Source organism: Marmota monax, unplaced genomic scaffold, assembly GCF_021218885.2.
Source record: "Marmota monax isolate L192 unplaced genomic scaffold, Marmota_monax_Labrador192_F-V1.1 WCK01_AAM20220418_F8-fsc00014, whole genome shotgun sequence".
NCBI lineage: Eukaryota > Metazoa > Chordata > Mammalia > Rodentia > Sciuridae > Marmota > Marmota monax.
Window position 1 is genome coordinate 14417318 of NW_026695222.1, and position 17550 is coordinate 14434867.

Sequence of the window (17550 nt, forward strand, 5' to 3'; positions counted from 1 at the left end):
TGGGGGTTAGGGCTTGACAAAAGCAACTCCAGGTTGATTCTGACAACTTTCATATTTCAAGAACAAAGACCCACAACCCTGATTTTACAAAACTTGATGGGCTGTGAAAGGCAAATAGGAACTCCAGAGTCTACGTTCTCAGGAAAATGCTGTTAGAGACATAAGCTTCCACGTGACCCTAAACGTTAGAGGGTAAAACACTGGGGAAATTAAGTGAGAGAGGAACCTGAGCGTGAAGGGTGGGAGGTGATCCCCAGAAGTCACCTAGAACAGCTAAGACCCAAACAGCAGGGTCTTAGTGGGCTGCACCCAGCTCTCCGCTTCCCTACGAAGATCTTCAGGCAGACGTGGGGGACCTGCAGCCTGGATGAGCGGATAGAATGACTGACACAGCTGTGGAGAAGGTGCTGAGCTCACTGGACAGCATCTGCTCATTGGCTCACTGAACAGATGTCAATGGACACATTCCAGTGGAAAGGGGCAGGCCTGAGATCGTAACTGCATGATTCAAAACTCTCCAGTTCCCCAGTTACCGATTAAGACAGAGCCAAGGATGTTTGACTGAGGAAGACGGCAGGAGAATGTGTGACTGGGCAGAGGTGGACTTTCTCCAATGCTGCAACCAGTCCTTAGAGAACATTTATGAAAAGCCCAATTAGAGGTAGAAAAGGGCTGCTTCCTCAAGACAGTGCCCACTGTGTTGGAACATTTTCCCAAGAATACAGTGTGCAGACTAGAATGTGCGCCTCTTTTTTTTTTTTTTTTGGTCCCAGGATTGAGCTCAGGGGCACTCGACCACTGAGCCACATCCCCAGCCCTATTTTTTTTTTTTTGTATTTTATTTAGAGACAGGGTCTCACTGAGTTGCTGAGGGCCTCACATGCTGAGGCTGGCTTTCAACTCAAGATCCTCCTGCCTCAGCCTCCCAAGCCACCGGGATTATAGGCATGCGCCACTGTGCCCAGCAGAACACCTGCCTCTTGAGTGACAACCTCTTAAGAGTCAGAAAGCCATTTTACACAAACATCTGTGACAGGCCTGTGGCCCACTGGGAATGTAGTGTCTGATGAAGTCCTCCTTTACAGGTGTCACCCACCAAAATGTGGACTCTCTGGGCCTTGGCCGTCGTGTTGGCCATCAAAGCAGGAGCCCTTGATGTGCCACAAGTAAACACAGTATTGGAAAGCCTTCCTGTGGGACAAGACTCCACTTCCAGCTTGAAATCTGTCCCTGTCAGTGTGTCACAGCCGCAGGCCTTCAGAAGTCCCAGGGTCCAGAGGAACTCTCCTCCCAGAAAGTCCCGAGTGGGAAACGCCAAGGGCAAGTGCAAATCCGCGGTCAAGTACTTCGTGTCCAGCAGCAAACTTGATGACTGTGAGTAGGAACTGTTCCCCCTGCACCTCTGGTCCTGTCCACCCAGGCACAGGCAGTCATAGCTCTCCAAGCCAGGAGGCCTGGTTCCACCTTCTGAACGAGCGAGGAGCCCTGGGCCCCGGGAGCGCATAGAGAGCCGGACACTCGGAGGCAGAGCCTGGCTATGCCACGGGCTCCACGATGAGGAGAAGGCTAACTGGACACACGGGGGTGGACGGGGCCAGGATGCCCATGCCTTGTTACCTTTGACGTGAGTCATTGCCTAGAGACGGGGCCAGATCTCACTGCTGGCCCCAGTGCCCACCAGACCCCCTCAGCTTGCCCAGGAGCTAGAAAATGGGAAACCCAGGCTCCACCTCCAAACCCCTTGAGCCCCGACTTGCCCTCTCCAAACTGCCACTTCACTCCCTCCCTGAGTCTGGCAGCACGTCTTCCATGAGGTAAGGACCTCTGCCACTCCAGCTTCCCACACAGGCTGAGAGCACAGGAACTCGCAGCTAAGGCTTCACCAAGAAGTGGCTTCCACGTGGGAAGCTGTAAGGGGGCAGGACTCACTGGCAAGTGAAGACAAGGCAGAAAACCCCTCATAGCTCAGCAGGGCAGCCATGGCCTTCTAAGACAGCGTGCAGGGTGACAGAGGGGACACAGAACCTGACCAGGGGCCACACTAGGCAGGCCAACGGCTCCACTGCTTTGCCTTGAGGAGCAAAACAACCTTGAGGTGCTCACCTCTGCCCGGCACCCTTCCCTGTTACAAATATTTCAAAGTAAGACAAGGTCAGACAGTCGTAAGAAAAACAGATGGGTTCCTTTTAAGCAATAATTTGGTGGTAATGTCGTCCATTTCCTTTTCAGATTAAAAAAAAAATGCTAAAGAATAAACAGGGCAGGGGGCAGGGGTCGTGGCTCAGCGGTAGAGCGCTCGCCTAGCACATGCGAGGCCCTGGGCTCGATCCTCAGCACCACGTAACAATAGGTAAAATAAACATATTGTATCTAACTACAACTAAAAAAATAAATATAAAAAAAGAATAAATAGGGCAAATATCCATGTGCTACCACCTAGATTAAGGAATAAAGCCAGCCCTGGGACTGGAGGCCCTCGGCCATGCACATGCCACCTCATCCTTCCTCCCTGTCCCTCTACCCGACCCAGAGAAGGCCTCTAACCTGATTATTTTTCCCTAGCATTTTTTTTTAATCTTATGACATGTGGATATTCCTTACCGACAAAAGAGCTTGCACTACGTGTTATGGTTTCCAGAATAGGCAACCTGCTTGCTGTGTCCCTGACCACACATGGGGGTGATGTATGTGATGAGAAAGTGTCGCCTGCTTGTCTTCATGCTCTGTCCTACTGATGAACCAGCCATAATTTATGCATATATTCTATTTTGGTTTTTTCCTACCTTTCTGTGACTCCAAACCCAACATGCATTCTAATGAAGGTGTCCTGGTGTGCATGCGCCAGAGACCCCCTAGGGCATAAGTCAGGGGTCGAGATGTGTTCTTGTCACCCCACACAGGCACGATCTCAGAATGAGAGCTCTGGGCAAAGGAAGCAGCAAGGCTCCAGAGGTCACAGCCACTAGTCCCACGGGGGTTGCTCCTAGGGGACTTCCTCCCACAGCTGCTCTGCTGGGTCAGAAATGTCATCCTTGGACATTCACTTGAAGTTAACCAATTAACTTCAGCCCTGAGGCCAGCAGGGGGGACTGCCATCCAGATTTATAGCTTTTTCCTTCAGTTCCTACTAAGACCACCAAGAGCCCCACAATGGGATAGGACCCTGGTGACAGAGCAGCTCTCCAAGGCCCAGGGATGGCCTCAGTCCCTTCCCATAGGCATCAGGCTTCTAGCTCCCCCTGCCCAGACAATCCTGAGGGAGGGAAACCCGTGGCTAGCACCTGCCCCAGTATGCAGAAAACATTGTCGCAAGGCCAGCTCACAGGGGGCTCTCTACCAGAGGCAGCCCTTCCAGGGGACAGCACCTCCTCCAGGGGACAGCACCTCCCAATGACCCACAAGGAGAAAAGGAGAAGGGAGAGGGACTTGAAGAGCTCAGATCTGCCAACTCCATGCCCACTGCCCCAGCCGCCCCCACTTCACCATCACCTCAGTCACCCATTGCCCCCACCAGGTGGCAGTTCCTGTCATGGGTCCCTGGCCAGGTGCAGAGACTGGGACCCAGAATAGAAAAGACCCTGCCCCAGGCTACTCAGCCTGTAAGGGTCAGAGCCAACACTGAGCCCTGGGCAGCAGGGCACTGATCAGGCACCCGCAGCAGGACCGTGTCTCTTGATGTCTTTCAGATTTGAATGCCACCCTGCCCCCGCAGATCGAGAAGCTGCTGAAGTGTGAGGACGTGAACATAGCTGGCATTATCGGCTCAGCGCTGTCCGTGCTGGGCGATTCCAACCTGCTCTCACTGTTAGATGTCACTTCAGTGCTAGATATAGGAGGTGGTGGCCTTGGAGGGATTCTAGGCAAAGGAGGCAGCGGCAAACCCCTGGATTCACTCTCCCAAGCCACCGGTGCAGTCAGCAACCTGCTACCACTGAATCAGGATATTCTGGGTGGCATAGTCCCTGGCGGTCCAGACAAGAACCCTGTAAAAGGACTCCTCGACAGCACTGGTGTGTCTGGCCTCCAGGACCCCCTGAGCGACGTGATGAAAAAAGCTAACGGCCTCAAGGAATCCACGCAGGACTTGGTGAAGGGTGCCCTGCCGCCAGACGTCAAAGATGCAGTCTCAGGCCTGCTGGGAAACATTAACCTGGAAGAGCTCTTGTTGGGGTAAGTGCTTCCTTGACCTCTAGGCTTCTGGCATCTCAAAAGCTGCTTATTTGGGATGTTCAAGTTCAACTTCCAACGATCCCAAATGAAAGCCACAGTTACCTTTTCACAAAGCACTATACTAGCTCCAGCTGAAATTATGCCCTTCCAGGGGAAACTGTAATACAGATTTCTTGATTTTGTTTGTTTGTTGTTTGTTTGTCTTGGTACTAGGGACTGGACCAGGACACCTAACCACTGAGCCACATCCCCAGACATTTTTTATATTTTATTTAGAGACAGGGTCTCACTGTGTTGCTTAGGGCCTCGCTAAGTTCTGAGGCTGCCTTTGAACTTGTGATCCTCCTTCTCAGGCTCCTGAGCCGCTGGGATGACAGGTGTGCACCCCTGCACCGGCCAGATTTCTTGAGTTCAAACACATGAGCAAGTGTGGGGGCTGAGGGGCCAAGAGAAGAAACAGTGACTTGTGGGGTGTGAGCTGGTTGGTAGTTCTCCTGAAGAACTGATACTTGATGCTGTCACTTTGCAGATTAGAGGTCCAAGAAGTGACTGTGGATAGCATGGAGTCATCTGTGGCAGGCAATGAGATCCACGTCCGTGCTGCCACTACTGCCACCATAGGTGGAAAAGGGTGAGACTGTTTTCACAAAAGCCAACTGGGTCACTCAAGACCAGAGCTTTAAGTTCCAGGGTCCAAAGCCCAGACTCGGAGGATACAGAGTGCCACAAAGTGGGGGAGGAAGGTGCAAGCAGGCCACCACATACAGCTCCCCTTCACCCCCAGCCCAGAGGCGCGAGGCTGGAGATGGGCCCCCGGGGAGTTTCAGCCTTCACTGGTGTAAGCAAAGACATTCATGGGAAATCTGCCCCAGTTCATACCCGGGCAGTGAAGCTAGAAGCCACAGAGAACAGACCTCATTGTGACATCTCCATTGGTCTCATATGAAACATACCTTCCAAATACTCGAGGCTCCGTTAGGATCAGCCCGCTCTGCTCCAACACTGTTCTAATCAGTTGGGGAAATAGAGATGACTTACAGATTTCACATCCCTGCATGCATTCATTCATTCATCCACCTGATACACAGTTAAGATGCCACAATGGACACAAAGAAAGGACTAAAGACAGTCCCCATCTTCAATGAGCAACAAATGTGACGGAGGAGCATGTTACAGGGTAGTCTCTGGGCACCCAGAAGATAGCAGGGACAGGGCAACCCCACTGGGGAAAGAATGAACCACGGACTAGGGCATAGAGCTAGGCATCTCACTGTCCCAACACCTACAGGACTTCACAGCAGCCTCCCTGCAACCTTACCAGAGAAGCAGTTGTGTCTCCCAACCAGAAATCAGTTCAGACTGGCAAAAGCAATTTCAAACCTTGCTCAAAGTCCCCTGTGTCTTGCTCCCCACAGCATAGCTGGACCTGTAATCAGCCTAGTGGGATTTCAAGTGAAATCGGACACGACTCTGACAATTGCTATTTCTGCCAACAACACCCAATGTGTCAACCTCGAGGTCCAGGAAACACAAATCAATGTCAACAAAGTGACCCTTCAGATAGTAAAGATGTACGTAAGACAATTTTTCTCATTTTCTGAGAGGCCTATGTGCCAAACATGTCCCCACTGGTACCACCCCCAGAGATGAGCTGGTCCAAATAAATGGTTTGAATGATCAGTAAACAAAGGCCCAGAGAGAGGTCTCTCCGCCCACCCTGCACTCTGGCGGCTAACTACTTTCATAATTCATTCTAGTTTTTCCATAGTCATTACGTTCATCTCAGTCAAAATTGAAAAAATACAAAGGGCCATAGAGTGAAGCCTCCCTCCCTGCTAGGCCTCTTCCTGGAAGCAACCAATGGATCCAGGCTCCTCTGTTTGCTTTCACAGATGCGTTTTGAACATGCATGTAATTTTCCATCTGTGTGTTCACATGCAGAAAGGAGTAGATGCCGGACTAAGCACATAGCTCAGTGGTGGAGCTCTTACCCAACATGCACAAGGCCCTGGCTTCAGGCACCAGTACCACAAAAACAAAAAAGAAAAGAAAAGGGCAGCTATCTTACAAACCTTTCTGCACTTTGATTCACATTTTTAAAAATAGCTGGGAATGTATTTCATCAGCAAAAAACAACAAAAAATACCAGCTTCTTCATTCTTTGACTCCCTAGAATTAGGAAGTCAAAAGGTACGTCAGGAAGACGTACTGATTTCTTTTTTTTCGTTTGTTTTTTTTTTGGTAGTGGGGGATGCCGGGATTGAACTCAGGGGCACTTGACCACTGAGCCCATCCCCAGCCCTATTTTATATTTTATTCAGAGACAGGTGAGTTGATTAGCACTTCACCATTGTTGAGGCTGATCCTCCTGCCTCAGCCTCCCGAGCTACTGGGATTACAAGTGTGTACCATCGCACTATGATTTCTTTAACCAGTCCCTTATCAGCTGTTAATGTTTACACCCAACTCAAATGAACAAGATCACAAATGAGGCTGCCCACCAGCATGCACGGGTCTGCAGAGTCAGCTCCTCCCGATGATTGGTGGGCCAGGTGCCCTGGGCTGGGGTCATTTTGAAGGGGAAGGGCTCAGGTGTGCAGAGTAAGCAGCAGGACATCGTTGTGGCTCTTTCATCAGTGGATGGGCTTGTCCAACGTTTGTGCAAATCCAGAAACACGAGAATCACTCGGTTCTCCATGGACGTCTTTTCCAGGATCACAGACACTCTGCCTGTGCCTGTCCCTATACCTTTGCCCTTGGAGGACCTCATCCTTCAACTGTTGACAGTGGAGCTGAATAAAAAGGTAAGTGCTGGGGAGGAGGGGGCACCCCCTCAAAGGCCTGCACCGTTAGGGTTACATGGGGAGAAGCCTTGCCTCAGAGGGCCTGACGCTGAGAAAGACTTAGGAAGGAGGCCCAGGCCCTCCAGAGACCCTCACTATGGGACAAGCAGGACCTCTGGCTAAAATGGCTCACCAGCAAGAAGATGACCCCTGAGGGAGGGAGGGATTACTTCTGCCAAGGAGGCCAAGAAAATAGGAGCGGGAAAGGGAAGGAGGACAGGGAAGAAAAGGAGGTGGGCTGAGGGAGACGGCTAAGGTGGCGCTCGGTTGGGAAAGTCCTGGGGATGACTTCACAGGTACAAGAAACGGACTCCTGTGACATTGTTCTCAATGACTTCAACGACTGCAAGAACTGTGAGTATAAATGCTCACCTCCTTGGGGAAGCCACTGTCAGTGGAGAGAGATGGCCGAGGTTTCTTAAGGGATTCCCCGGGGTGACCAACCAGAGGGCTGGAGGCTCTGAATCGCAACCACAGCCAGCACCTGCCAACGCCCCTCCTCCTCTCCCCAGGGCCCTGGAGAGGGCCTGTCCCAGCTAACCTTCCTCCAGGCCCCTGAGACTTGTTCCCCAGGAAGGGAATAGGACAAAGGGCCCCTCAGAGACTCTCTGAAGCTCCTGGCCCCAGATGATTTACAAAGTCCACACATGCACCATCTGGTCACGGCGTGGTCCTTGCCCCCACACCAGGAGCCGAGAATCAGGAAAATCCCCAAAGTCCCCAACACATGTTGAAAGAAAGGAATCATAGGACACCTAAAATGACAATGGAAGTAGGAAATCAGTGACATTTGCTAAGTCCCAGAATAGACAAAACACAGAACTCATGGCCAGGAAGTGTCTCCTCTCGGGGAGGTTTGGGCCCATCAGGGAAGGGGAGTTCGGGGAAGCGTCCTCCCATGGCATCCCAGATACCTGCGGAGAAGCCAGTGGAGGGTACCAGCTTCCTGCTTGAGACCCAGAGAGCAGGTGTCCACACTGGTCCCCCACGGGGAGGACAGCACTGAACAGAGAGCTTAGGGCACAACAGCTGCTGGGGAAGGCTGTAGTTCCACCGCTGTCTCCTCTCTCCCCTGCAGCCACTGGCTTGTTCAAGTTCCAACTTAAAAGCTCCAGGATTTCCCCACAAGGCCTTTCCATCTTCTACTGCGTAAGTGTCCTGTGCGCTTATAAAGCCGTGGGTGGAGGCTGGAGGTGCAGCTGAGCTAAAAAACACACTAGGAGGACAGCCAGGCAGTGGTGCAGGCCTGTAATCCCAGAGGCTCGGGAGGCTGAGGCAGGAGGATCATGAGTTCAAAGCCAGACTCAGCAATAGTGAGGAACTAAGCAACTCAGTGAGACCCTGTCTCTAAATGAAATACAAAATAGGACTGGGGATGTGGCTCAGTGGTCAAGTGCCCCTGAGTTCAATCCCCAGCACCCCCCAACCAAAAAAACACATCAGAAGGACAGGGCAAAGGCACTGTCATCTCTTGTCTGATCCTCACACCTTTATCCTGGGGTCAGTCTTAGAATTCTACCACAACTCCAGGGCACCCACCCCGGGGCTCAGCTTTGTGTTTTCTTCCATTCAAGTCCATTGGACGATGCCCTCAGAGATATTCCAACAAAGACAACCATACCTTGACCTTTATGATCTGCTCAGCACAGATCTAGACACTGAACAAAACAAAAAGTGCTGTCTCTTCCCAGCACCAGGGGGGGCAAAGCCTGGGTGTGACATGTGCTGAACATTTGTACCTCAGCTTCTCTTCCAGAAATTCATCACCCCAGGTATAGCTATAGCAAAGCACAGAGAAAAAGATGTTCATGATGAGATTAGAAAAAACAACCTGAAAAAGCTAAGCCAAGGATGAGAGCAATCCAAATATTTAAAGTTTGTGTCCGGAAATGCTACACGTATTAATTTTTTTCAAAGTATATTAAAAATCCAATGGGGTATGCATGGAAATACCAGTGACATTTGAAGAAATCTTCCTTCCCACTTCTCTAAGTTTTCCACCTTTCCTGCCATGTGGAGTTTACATTTTATAAGCAGAGAGGAAAATGGATATCAAAAAAGGAGTTAGTTAACATGTAGGCCAGAACATCCGTGAAATGATTTCTTGACAAGATGGGCTTTGAAAGGCAGGAAAGATCAGGATCTTCTGGGCTGGGAGGACATGTTGACCACTGAACAGACACTCCTTACTGGACGCCACGTGTAAACGGGGGAATGGCCCTGGAAATTAAGGATCTGTGGCTTCTCTTGGAAAAATCAGAGATGGGGCTGCGCCAGGCCACACTGCCTCAGGGCTTCCTTCCCCTGGGCTCCCCCTCTGCAGTCACCACAAACCCACACTCCCACAACACTGGCCGGGCCACCTCCTCCTTCACTTCACAGCCAGCCTGCAAAGGCCTTAACATCCGCGTCAGTCTCTGCCTGATGGAGATTTTTCTGTTTCTCTCTCTAGGCCGAAGCCATCTTTGGCAAAAATACAGTCCCTGTCACTGGAAGTATCCTCCCTCCTGATCCTAAAAATGCCAACATTTCCATGACTCTGTCTCACACGTTGCTCAAGACAATCATTACTTACGCAGCCAAGATAAGCTCTGTCAAGGTAAGCGTTATCCACATGTGGCCCCCGTCACAGTTCCATTCTGTGTGTCGGTGGAGTCTGTCAACTCTGAGAGTGAGAAGGTGGGGATGCAAATGGGTTCAGAATATTCCTCCAGGGATAAGCACAACTGATGCCCTGGGATTCCACTGTCCCTTAGTGATCAAATAAGCAGGTCCCTATTTACATCAATAGAAAGCAGACAGCAGGAGAACAATCAATCTCCATGTGCCATGTGTGTACCAGGTACACAGCCAGGTGGAGGTATTCTTATTCCCATTTCACAAGACCTAAGGGAGAGAATGACATTACCAAGCCACAGAAGGCGCGATGGTAGTTTATGTACCCATGAGGCATTCCTTTGCTCTTAGCCCTTAAAGTGGCAAAAGGAAGCAACAACATCAAGAGTCAGTGACGGTTCTCCATGTGCGAGGCTGGATTTGAAGCAATACACATGTCCCCAAATGATTATCTGAGAACTGTCGTGCCACAAGGGCATAGAGAGAAACAGTCTTCAAGTTTGACAAGGCATAATGAGGAAGGCAAAAGTTTGTAATATGCCCTTCATCTTCCGAAGAAGCAAATGAGATGCAGGGAACCATCTAGAAGGGGACTTTGTCAGTCATGGTTGCTTCAGCTGCTCCAGCCTCAGATAGGTGGCCGGTGACACACACTAGAGGACTGATAAATGCTGGAATGAATGATGTGAGCGCTGCACGCATGGCCATGAGATAGCGTCTGCCGTCTGTCCTCTTCCCCACGCTAACCCATGCATTCCTGACCACAGGCAGACAACCTGGAGGCGAGCATCACCAAAATCACCTACACCTTCCAGCCAGACAGCACCATCCAGGCCTCCTACTGGACTGACATCAGGAAAGACGAGGAGAGCTATGCCACTGGGAAAACGGTGAGTGCCAAGAAACGGATCAGAACCAGGTCATGAGGAAGGACTAGGAGCGGTCATGTTCCAGGGCTAAGCTGCTACCTAAGCCCAAGGTGCAGAGTGCCTGGTAACTCTAGGATGAAGAGACAGACAGCCAGACAGCCAGACTCTCCAGTGGACAGCAGGGACACCAGTCTAACCTGGGGAGAGGAGGTTGGGCAGGTGCCACTCTGCATCCGGCCTGGGACTGCTGGTCATCTCATAATGTGACATGTTTTTGAGTAGCCAGGTCAGGGTGCTACTCTGACACTCCTCTTGTGTTATTTCAGACCCTCATCATCTCACATGAGTGCAAGATTTCAAAAGACAAAATGACAGTCAACATCAAACTTGTAAGGTACTACCAATGACTACATCCTCCTCCTGCAAATTTAAGAAAAAATATGAAACCCAGTATGATTCACAGGCTCTTGGGAAATACTTGGACAATTGCAAGGAAGTCAGATGGAGTTTTAAACTCATGCTCTTATTCATCTTAAATTGTCCCTTTCTAATTAGTAGTTTCTAATTTAAAACTTTCATTAAGAAGCAACTGAGAGGGCTAGGGATGTGGCTCCATGGTAGACCACTTTCCTAGCATGCACAAGGCCCAGGGTTCATTCCATCCCCAGCACTGCAAACAAAAAGCAACTGAGAGATAGGTATGGTGGCACACCTCTGTAATTTCAGCAACCTAGGAGGCTGAAGCAGGAGGATTACAAGTTTGAGGCCAGTCTCAGCAACAAGACCCTGTCTCAAAATTTTTACTTTTTGTTTTATTTATTTATTCATTCATTAATTTGGGAGGGGCACTTGACCACCGAGCCACATGCCTAGCCCTATTTTTCATTCATTTTATATATATAATTTTAGTTCTTGATAGACATTTTATTTATTTATATGTGGTGCTGAGAATCTAACCCAGTGCCTCACACATGCTAGCAAGTGTTCTCCACTGAGCCATATCCCCAGCCCTATTTCATATTTTATTTAGAGACAGGGTCTCATTGAGTTGCTTAGCACCTCACTTTTGCTGAGGCTGGCTTTGAACTCACAATCCTCCTTCCTCAGTCTCCTGAGATGTTGGAATTATAGGTGTGCATCACTGTGCCTGGCTTCAAATTTTTTAAAATAATAAAAATAAGAAAGATTTGTGATGTATCTCAATAATAGAGCTCCCTGGGCTCAATCCCCAGTATAGAAAAAAAGAAAAAGAAGAAACAACTAAGACAATATTTAAATTCTGAAATTGAGTTGTAATTTTTAAAAAAATTTTTTTGTAGTTGTAAAGAGACAGAATGCCTTTATTTATTTTTATGTGGTGCTGAGGATCAAACACAGTGCCTCATGCATGTGAGGCAAGTGCTCTGCCACTGAGTTGTAATTTTTATATGAACCTAATTTCTCTGTATTTTGTTTCCTCACAGATCTGACCACAGTGTGAACCCCCCTGAGGCTGTGAGTTGATGTGGTTTTAAATATTTTTATTTATGGTATATGAGAATTAGTTTAATTCCAGACATTGAGTGACACGGGGACTCTGGGAAAGGAGGAAGTCATGAACACTAGATAACAGATACATTGTGTCATGAACACAGACTCCTAATCAGGGCTTTCTGGGGAGTTCCTAGAACATGGCTGCCCAAGCCCACTGTGCCGTGCCACATTCAGTCAGTACCCGAGAAGGTCCTTGAGTCTGTGCTCCTGAAGTGTCCTGAGTGTTCCAATGTGCCAACAAGCCTGGGACCCACTAGAAGCATGGAAAGATGATCTAGAAGCTAAGCTGACTCAGCTCACTAGAGCATCTCATAAGCACAGTTTCCCATGGCCTCGGTTCCCTGTGCTCCCACCCATGTTCCGTGGAGTAAGCATGTTCCCGGGCAAGCACACAGATCACCAAGAGCCTGGGGAGGAGAGGAGAGCAGAGTAAGGCAGGGGCTGGGGCCAGGGCCAGGCTCCGGCAACAGAGATGGAACTGACCAAAGGCTCATCAACCACCCCTGTTTCAGACATTTATTCTGAGCATGTTTATTTCTCAATTCAAGAAATGCTTAGAGAGCATCTGCTATTTGCTTGGCCCCAAAGACAGCATGAAGCCATGACAAAGAACTAACTCAGGAACTGACATTCCAGTGTGGAGGCCAAATGAGTCCATACAAGCACACAATAAGTAGGCCACAGTTAGCCACATGTTAGATGGAGGCCCATAATGGTCAACTAGAGATAAAGAGTACGATTGTGGGTTGAGGAACTGGGTCCCCCTTGTTAGCCCTGAGATAATGGGGGGTCAGCAGAGTGGCGACTCTGGAATCATCACAAGCTTATGGTTCCCTTAATCTCAATTTTGCCAGGCATTTACAGGATATGACAGGCTCTGTGTCCAGGGGGAGCAATTCAGAAAGACTGTTCACCTGACAGGCAACACAGACATTTATGCAAATAGTTGTCAACTGAGCATGAAGAAGACAGAGTGGACAGGGCTCAACTGGGAGGCAGAGAATGAGATGACCACACAGGCAGTCCCTGAACTCTGTCATAAAGGAGCAGGACGTGGTGGCACACACTAGGGAGAGGTGGACCAGGGAGAGGGAACCACATGTGCAAAATATAAGTGGCCTGAACTTCGGGGCTACAGGGGGGACCAGGGGGCAGGCGGGGAGGGAGGAGAGCACCAGAAGGGAGGACCAAATCCGGGAGGGCCTGACCTCCTTGCAAAGGAGGGAACAAGCACTTGTCAATAGGGTCCTCCCACTGCGGAACTCAGTGTTTGACCTGAAGGGACAGGGCTGACCGCTGTGCCTACCGCGGTGTCTGGCACATAGGAGACACCAAGGGCAGTGAATCTACCAAAGGGCCTCAAAAACTCTCAGAGATGTAGAGGCCTGAGGGATGGACTGAAACCCAGCTCCCCACCCAGCCTTATCCAGTAACAGACACAGAGCCGTAAGCCTGCTTTCCCTGGCTGCAACACCCAACTGGGGGACCACTAGAAGGCACTGATGACAACGCTCTTTCCATCTCTTGCAGAGTGACGAGGTGCAAGATCTGCTGTCTGGGGTTCTGAAGAAGCTCCTGTCTGCTGCTATTGGTATGTGGAACCTGGAAGAGTCAGTGTTGCAGAAGAGATCCCTGGGTGTGGGTCACCCCTGCAGGGTAGTGCCCACAGAGCACAAGGCCATTCCATCGCCACCTTGGTAGCACATTTTTTTAAAACAGGGGAAACAGCATTTTATACAGTAAAAATGAAAACCAAACCAAAATGCCTTCTCCACAGTACTTAATGAAATGTAGCCCACAAAGTATACTTGGGACCAATACCCTCTTACTACTTAGTAGAAACATGGACTAGGTTACTGGGTCATGCAGACATTCAGGAGGCTGCGATTATAGCCCTTATGACCAACACTGATGCTGCGACATGCATCTGCACATATTTTTGGTCAATTCTAAAGGAATTCAAAATAGTGCACTTACCACCAAAACTGCATGGGCCAGTTCTCATGGTGTCTTAACAGTGAGGTCAGCCATGCCAGTGTACCCCTGGGCATCAATATTTGGACTCTACATGGTTCTGGAGTCTCTCTTCCTTGCTACCCCACTCTCAATCCCAAACCCAACAGACAGGGAGAGACCTAGGTCTTTACTAGGGTTGTTCTGCTTATCTAGCAGGGCAGTGATTTCTCCTCGAGCCACATACTGTGGGCTAAAAAAAGCCACGCAGATATTTGTTTCTTTCAACTCATAAGATGATGCTTCTTTATTTCAGAATGGTCTAAACAATGGAATGTCCCAGTAGGAGTAACCTCACAGCCCTTAATTGATGCCAAGGTTATCGTGATTAAATCGGTAAGAAATACAAATTTTTTCCTTTCTTGCATTTTGCAGTGCTGGGGACCGAACCCAAGGCCTTCCGCATGCTGGGCGAGCATTCCACAAACACTTCCCTTTTGCACCAGAGGCCACTCTGGGCTGGGGGTTTTCTCAGGAATAAAGGGAACCAGTGGGACCTGGCATCAGTCTGTTCCTGGCTTCCCTATCAGTTCCATCCAATGTCCCCACTCCCTCCTGGTAGAAATGCTGTTTGTTGTCCTTTCAGTCACCTTACACTTCCTAAGCTATAACCATAAATGATGAGATAATCCATCCTACTGTTCCAGAAGGGCTCCCACATTTATCTGGATAGATCACAATGATTCCTTTGGAAAAGTCCCCACTATGTATGACTCAGCCTATCACTTGTTGAGCCTGTCATCCCCTCCGTCCTGACGCAAATTCCCCTTCTTCCTGCCTATCTAACCCTGAACTCAGGGGAAAAAAAAAAAAATGAAGGAGATCTTCTTCCTGAAAAGAATGAGATTTTTATTCAATACTTTCAAAGTAAAAGATCACACCCTGAAGATGGAACCGCAGATGGTACATGAGAGTTAAGAGGTTTACAATCTCCTAACCTTGCTGGGCAGTGGTGCACCCTTGCAATCCCAGCAACTCAGGAGGCTGAGGCAGGAGGACTGCAAGTTCAAAATTAGCCTCAGCAACTTAGCGAGGCCCTAAGCAATTCAGCAAGGTCCTACCTCTAAATAATATATAAATTCAGTAGTTAAGCACTTGGTCAATCCCTGGTACCAAAAAAAAAAAAAAAAGAAATCAACTTTTAGAAGTTCCTCCCCTTACCCCTTTTGGTGACAAATTCAGCTTGGTAAAGGTTTTTGTTGTTTTGTTTAAGATGAGATCTTGCTGTGTTTCTCAGGCTGGCCTCAAACTGACAATCCTCCTGCTTCAGTCTCCCAAGTATCTGGGATTACAGACATGCACCAACCCACCCAGCTATAAATTCCATTGTTGATAGATCTGCTTAATGAGTATGAAATCTGACCAGTAGAACATCTGTATCTTTCACTTTGGCACGAATCTGACAAGTTGCACCTTCCTGGTTTTACTTAACCTTTGAATTTCCCTGTATCTGTATCCAAATCAACTTCAGAGTGTATAGTATGGTAGAATCAGCACTTGCCTGGGTGTTAGTTTTCAATCTCCAGCTCTTACACTCCATGGCTGAGCAGCCTTGGAAATACCACTTACCTCCTCAAGTCAGCCTTAAGTCAAGGGTCACAGCTACAGGTGATAGAAAGCCCAGCCCAAAATGCAACAATTTTAAAAATTATAGGTTTTAAACAGCCAGGGGTGCTAGCTTCACAAGTGGCTTGATTCAGAGTCTAAACAATGACATGGAAGCAGTCTCTTGACTCCCCTCTTTCCGGATGGGCTCTGTTTTGGGTCTACATGGAAGCTCTCACTTACCAGGAGCTTCAACCTCTGTTTCTTTTCCACCTTCTGGGGCTCACATGGGTCAGACTTGTTTCACCCCCTTTCCTGGAGCAAGCACTGGGCCAGAGACAGGAGCACACCAGCTAGCTGAGACTGTGCCTGCAGTCAGCCTACGCATCTAAGTTTCTGCATAACTGGCTATCTTGTTCTGTTTGTAGTACTGGGGACTGACCCAGGACCTCTGCAGGCTAGGCAAGTGTTCTACCACTGAGCTACATCCCAGCCCCATGCATAACTGGTTGTCTTTTAATCTCTTCACAGAATGATCTTCAGGCAGCAAGCTGAACCCGGCAAGCCCGAAACAGGCCATGCTCCTGAATAAAGCAAAAACATTCTGTAAAAGTTTCCTAAAAGTATCAAGCCAAGGGTGTCCCTGTGATTGAGGAATCCAGTAGAGTTAGCCTTAAAATGCCCAGTACCCTATGGAATTATACCAACTACCTTAACATATGCAAGACAGGCAAAAATTCAAGGATTTTTAGCATTGTTATAATCAGCTCTTTAATAAACATCTGTTTTCATGCAAAAAATGACTCATTTGTTGTCACTTCCTATAGTCAAGGAATTTCTGTGTTTATGACTAGTCAAAGAAAAATTAATATGAATGATAGGGCAAGAAAACCCAGTTATCTAGTGGACGGGGGCAATCATGACAATGGGTAAGACTTTCTTCCTGAGTTTTTGCCCCCTTTCTCCCTGTAGTTGGATCTGGAATGTCCCCCAAAGGCCAGTGTGTTGATGGCTGGCCCTAGCTTGGCACTACTGGGAGGTGGAGGAAACTTTGAGAGGGAGGGTCTGGGGGATGTCCTAGGCCATTATTCCCTTGAAGAGGATAGTGGGACCCTGGTCTCTGTTTTTGATAACTGGCCACCAGATGAGCAGTTCTGCTCTCCCACATGCTTCCCGCCAAGATGTGCTGCCTTGCTACTGGCCCAGAAGCAACAGAGCCAATCATAGACTGGAATCTCTAAAACTGGAGGGCAAAATAAACCTTCTCTTTACAAATTGATTATCTCAGGTGTTTGTTATAGTGACGGAAAGCTGACTGAAACACTCACAACACTAAGAGCTGGCACAATACACAGGGGCGAGAGTTCAACTGCTCCATGTAAACACCAACGGGCACAGTCCAAATGCAAAGTGGGATGAACAGAGCAGGTAAGAGTCTGGAACATCAAGAACCAGGCAGTGGGCTGGGGATGTGGCTCAAGCGGTAGCGTGCTCGCCTGGCATGTGTGCAGCCCGGGTTCGATCCTCAGCACCACATACAAACAAATATGTTGTGTCCACCGAAAACTAAAAAATAAATTAAAAAAAAAGAACCAGGCACCAAGGTCTCTAAGTCCCAGGTCAGTGACTACAGCTGGCCAAGTGGCCTTGAGTAGAAACAAGCCAATAAATGCAGCTGATAAAAGCAGAGACCCAGAAAAAGGGATGCTGGGAACATAATCACCATCTCTGTACCAGACAGAGACCCTCTGCTCTGTGCCCAGTGTCTGCATAACATGTCTGCTTTGGAACAGAAAGAGCTCAAATTGTGACCACAAAGACCATATAAGGGAAGTGGGGCCAGAGACTGGCCTTGCCAAATTACACTCATATCTGCATTTGTCAAAAGATCTAAGGTCCTGATATCCCACTGGGTCAGACCTCTACAGTGAATCCCACCATGGCAAATAGTATAATCCACC

The 17550-nt window shown here is 48.8% G+C and overlaps 2 protein-coding genes across 4 annotated transcripts in view; one reads left to right on the forward strand and one right to left on the reverse strand.

The window, feature by feature from the left end:
• Positions 1-17550, reverse strand: part of Cdk5rap1 (CDK5 regulatory subunit associated protein 1) — a 71131-nt gene that overhangs the window by 13021 nt on the left and 40560 nt on the right. The gene's annotated exons all lie outside the window — the stretch shown is intronic.
• On the forward strand, positions 1101-16816 carry LOC124085397 (vomeromodulin-like). The gene is made up of 13 exons (XM_058575424.1): positions 1101-1374; positions 3687-4170; positions 4700-4801; positions 5586-5741; positions 6884-6974; positions 7310-7367; positions 8092-8162; positions 9466-9612; positions 10397-10519; positions 10825-10887; positions 13562-13622; positions 14301-14380; positions 16562-16816. Exons 1-13 carry the CDS (start codon positions 1101-1103, stop codon positions 16814-16816), a joined length of 1965 nt encoding a protein of 654 aa, XP_058431407.1.

Bases quoted from the DNA above. Each gene is read 5' to 3' on its own strand.
- LOC124085397 (XM_058575424.1), top strand. From the start codon at position 1,101: ATGTGGACTCTCTGGGCCTTGGCCGTCGTGTTGGCCATCAAAGCAGGA. The intron at 4,802-5,585 runs GTGAGACTGTTT...TGCTCCCCACAG, and splicing joins GCCACCATAGGTGGAAAAGG to CATAGCTGGACCTGTAATCA. The intron at 6,975-7,309 runs GTAAGTGCTGGG...ATGACTTCACAG, and splicing joins CAGTGGAGCTGAATAAAAAG to GTACAAGAAACGGACTCCTG.